The 4,547-nt window shown below is 33.5% G+C and overlaps 1 protein-coding gene across 1 annotated transcript; it reads right to left on the minus strand.

Annotated features, from left to right (window-relative positions):
* Nucleotides 1–3,137: 3,137 nt before the first annotated feature.
* On the minus strand, nt 3,138–3,599 carry LOC132168956 (uncharacterized). Its single transcript, XM_059580054.1, has one exon. It carries the CDS (start codon nt 3,597–3,599, stop codon nt 3,138–3,140), a length of 462 nt encoding a protein of 153 aa, XP_059436037.1.
* Between the last annotated feature and the right edge of the window lie 948 nt (nt 3,600–4,547).

A 4,547-nucleotide genomic window follows, 5' to 3' on the forward strand; every position in this document is an offset into this window, starting at 1 on the left:
ATGGTGGGGACAGAAGACAGAAAGAGTTCCTACAGCCGTTTAAAAAAAATGGACGGTTCAGATTAAATCTAAAGAAATTTTAAAGAGACTAATTGATTCTGTTTGAACGTACTAAGGCAAGTAAAGTAATACTAGAGACAATCTTTTTATCCTCTTTTTTATCTTCTTCTTAAAGTTGATGTGATTTTTTAAATCACTATTAAATCAAAAAAAAAAAAAAAAAATTTTGACATGTCCGCACAAGAGGGGGGAGGGGGATTCGAACTAGTGACTCCCACTTCATTAAGTGTGGTCCCAGCCGATTGAGCTACTTCTTGGGGACTATTAAATCAAAATTTAAGTATGATTCATCTAAAATTTAATGGTTATTTTAAAAGTCACATCAGCTTTAGGAGAATAAAAAGATGGTCCATAGCAGTACCTCATAAGCGATGCTAGAGTCATCTCAAATGGAACAGGATCTTCTCCAGTCCATTTTAGACTGGAGAATATCTAGTTAATAGTCAATATCTCTTTAAAGAGATTTTGGGGCCATAAATAGGACATATGTCTTATTAATAAAAATAATAATAATAATAAAATATTATATATATTTTTTTAAAAAAAATATAAAAAATTAAGGGATTGCTGGTCCGACCACTCTCTATGGCTAGACACCCTTTTTTTTTGGGAATTTTTATTTTTATTTTTTTGTGGTGAGACATGTATCTTATTTGTGGCTCTAAAATTTCTAATAAAAAATTACAGCCATGCACTAAATATTTTCCGGTCTATAATGAATTGGAAATGATCCTAGTGCATTTCAAATGTGATATGATATTTAAAATTACTAATAAATTAAAATTTAATAATAATCTTCTTAAATTCAATAATAAATTTAAATGTGACATTTAAGATCAATTCTAAGAAGGACTTCATTACTCTCTAACGTGTGAACCGTTAAGCTTGGCGAATCGAAAATATTAAAGAGGTGCATTCGCTGATAGAGCACGTGATTTTAGGAAACCAAATACAAAACATTTGGGAGATTGATGCGGGAATGAAGGCTCTGTTTTAGAACATTGAAACAGAGGTGAACAGAGGAAAAAAAAATGGGCTCATTTTGTTTCCAAATGTATTGGATGTAAAAAAGGAACAATAATTTCACCACTTCCTCATTAATATAATCACATCTAACATGTTCTTTCTAAGATGTTATAAGAGCCAATGTACATGACAACATACAGTGGCGGAGCCCGACGTTTCAGAATGCAGGGGCCATAAAATTAAAAAAAAAATTGCGTCCTAAATTTTTTTCTCACACTGAAAATTTGGTAATTCACACAGTATATGCATCATAAAAAAAAAATATCTATAAAAGCTTATAAATATGTGCTCAAATTGATATATTAGAGGGACTAAGTCACTGAGGGCAGTGAGGGGGAGAGCCGGAGAGAGGGAGAAGAGGAAAATGCATAAAATTGAGATTTAAGAAAGGGGGAAAACAAAATTTTTTTAATAAATAATATCAGACCATAAAGCCGCCAAAGGCCCAAAAGAAACATAAACTAATTTTTATTTTTTTTATTTTTTTTATTATTTTTTTTTAAATATGGAGGGCTAGCTGCAGTGCATTGGGCCATATTTAGAAAAAAACAAATGAGCTTTCAAGAGAATGGAGAGGCCCGATTTTGAAAAAAAATAAATAAATCTCAATAAATTAATGCTGATCCCATTTTTTTTTTTTTTTTCAAAAAAAATTCTTGGGGGGGCCACGGCCACGTCTGGCCGACATGTGGCTCTGCCACTGACAACATAGGAATGTTGAAGCCACTGATATTAATTATTTTTATTTTAGTCACATGTCAGCATGAGGGAGAGAATCCTCCTAGGTGCAGTACTACTATTACAAAGTTCGGTTGTAATGGTAGGATTGTTCTAAACCAGAAAAAATATCCTTCAACCCATATAAAATTATACTAAGTATCTAAATATTTAATATACACATTAAATTTTTAAAGTCATCAATAGCAGTTTGCTAAAGGTTATTTTTTTTATTTTATTTTATTTTATTTTTTTCTTTCGGTTAAACGTTAGACTAACTTCTTCTTTTTTTCCCTTTTCTTATGGTTAGAACTTAGAACTAATGTTAAAGTGAAGACCTAACGTCGGCTTAGATAAGAATAAAAAAAATAAAAAAACTTCATTTTTCTCACATCTAATTTAACAAGGTTAGAAAATTTTAGTAAACTTAAACAAGGTCAAGTTGATGAGTTATATCATAAGCATACCGACATTTTTCTCCATTCTCTGCAAAAGTGGATGAAGGTCTAATGCATATGTGATCAAAATTTTTTGGCATATAGGATGAAAATTGACAATTGAGTCTTTGTGTTTTGGATAATAATTTGATTAATTTTAATCTCTATTCAATTATTCCATTAATAGAGAGTTATATAACATTTTGAATTTCTTTATTTAAACTATTCATTTATCCCATTAAACGTTGTTGTATTTTTAACTATTCATTTATTTCATTAATAGAGAATTATCTAACGTTGTTGGAATTTTTTTTTTTTACACTTCCATAACGATAGTTTCTTTTTTATTTTTTATTTTTCTAAGCCGACTAAGGTTTAACCAAAAAAAAAGGGTTAACCTTTAATGTGCATGTTAAATGCTTAGATACTTAACATCATTTTATATGGGTTGAAATATATTTTCATCGGACCGGTTTAGAAAAAATTCATGACCTTGTTGGGCATGTATTTACTCATTGCAGTGATGATGATGGTGTTGACTCCCGTTGACTCATGAGCATGCATGCATGCAGGATATGATCTGCTTCTATGCGCAATTGGAACCCCCAAAATTAACATATCAACGAGTAAGAAAAAAAATTCATCACAAACAGGGTTCAATTGAAGAATATTTACAAAAGGAAATAAAAGAAAATCAATAAAAGAAGAGGATTTATACATGTAATTCCGATATTAATTTTACAATAGATTCAATAGCCCTAACCTGAATCTTGAATACTTTTCCATGAAACCCTACTCACAATATCTATGCTTCTACAATCTACACAGCAAGAGAACAATGTGTTCTACGTACAGAGCAAGAAAAACATCATCCGGATCCACGCGCGGCATTAGGATTTAGGCGCATGGCATCATCATCCCAAGGAGCGGCCTCGATCTGATCTGATCGGACGTGGGTGGCGGCGGACGAATACCCATGCGAACATCGTACGCCGCTCGAGTGGTCTCGTTGCTGAGGACCTCCCAGGCCTGGGTGATGAGGCGAAGAGCACCAGGAGCCGCGGTAGAGCGGAACCTGTCGGGGTGCACCAGCTTGACCAAGTTGCAGAAGGCGTTGGTGATGTCGTCGGTGCTGAGAGCAGATGGGTCTCCCTTCAAGCCGAGAACGGCGTAGAGATCGATCTGCCCAAACTTGTTCCTCCTCGTGCCCCAGTAGTGAACGCCGAAGGCGACGTAGTACCTTTGGACGCTACCGAAGAAGGGATCAAGAGTCTTGGCCGAAGTCGCAAGATCCAAGGCCTCTCTTACTTTGCCCTCCCTAAATTTCTCCTCGGCATAGTCTAGCAACTGCTCTGTCATGGCTACCTACCTTCAAACAGGAACTCAAAGAGAAGAAGAAGGAGGAGGAGGTTGCGGCCGGAGCGCTCGCTGGCCGGTAACTCAATCGTCTCAATTCGAGTTAATTTGTGGACCCAATTGAATTAATATATATCACACGTTCTCATTATATTTTCAAATTAAAAAAAAAAAAAAAAAAAAAAAAAAAAAAAAACTGGGTTACGAACTACCCCATGGGTGTTGGGGGCGGTAGAAAGCCGCCCTTAGGTGCCTGGCCACCCCTAGAAACGTGACATATGTCCCTTATACTACATATTTAAGTCAATTCATGTGGTGCTATATCACATGTGATACCTATGTTTTTTGTGCCACGTGGAAAATAATTAAAATTTGTCAACTCCAAATAAAAGAAAATCGGTTAAAGGAGTGCGTTTTAGATTGCAATTTTACAAACGTAATTTGCATTTTTAAATAATATTGCAAAATGTAAGACATTTAGTAGTGCAATTTATATATATATATATATATATATTGACGGTGAACTTGTACAACAAAATACGTGTCTTTTTTATTTTCGTTCACACAAAATACGTGTCCTAATTAATGTTTAGGATCTTATAATTTCTAACATTTCAGTTAAAAAAAGCCATAATATGATATATATAATCTTCATTTGTTGGATAGTCTTTTGGAAATAACACGCTGATATATATATTTTGGTTTCATGAATGTCCTAATTAATTTGTATGTTGTCCTTGGATCGATAAATAAAAAGAGTAAATAAGAACAAGTTCAATTATGATATAAGGGAGTTGAAGGTGCACATTCAAAAAATAAAAAAATTATAATTTTATACTAGAATTATAAAGTATGAAACACACACACATATATATAGGTGAGAATGAATAAATTAAGAAATACGAGTGATAATCAAGACTGAAGCTCTTAGCACAAGAACATTGTTGAATT

This window comes from Corylus avellana, chromosome ca2, assembly GCF_901000735.1.
Source record: "Corylus avellana chromosome ca2, CavTom2PMs-1.0".
Taxonomy (NCBI): Eukaryota; Viridiplantae; Streptophyta; class Magnoliopsida; order Fagales; family Betulaceae; genus Corylus; species Corylus avellana.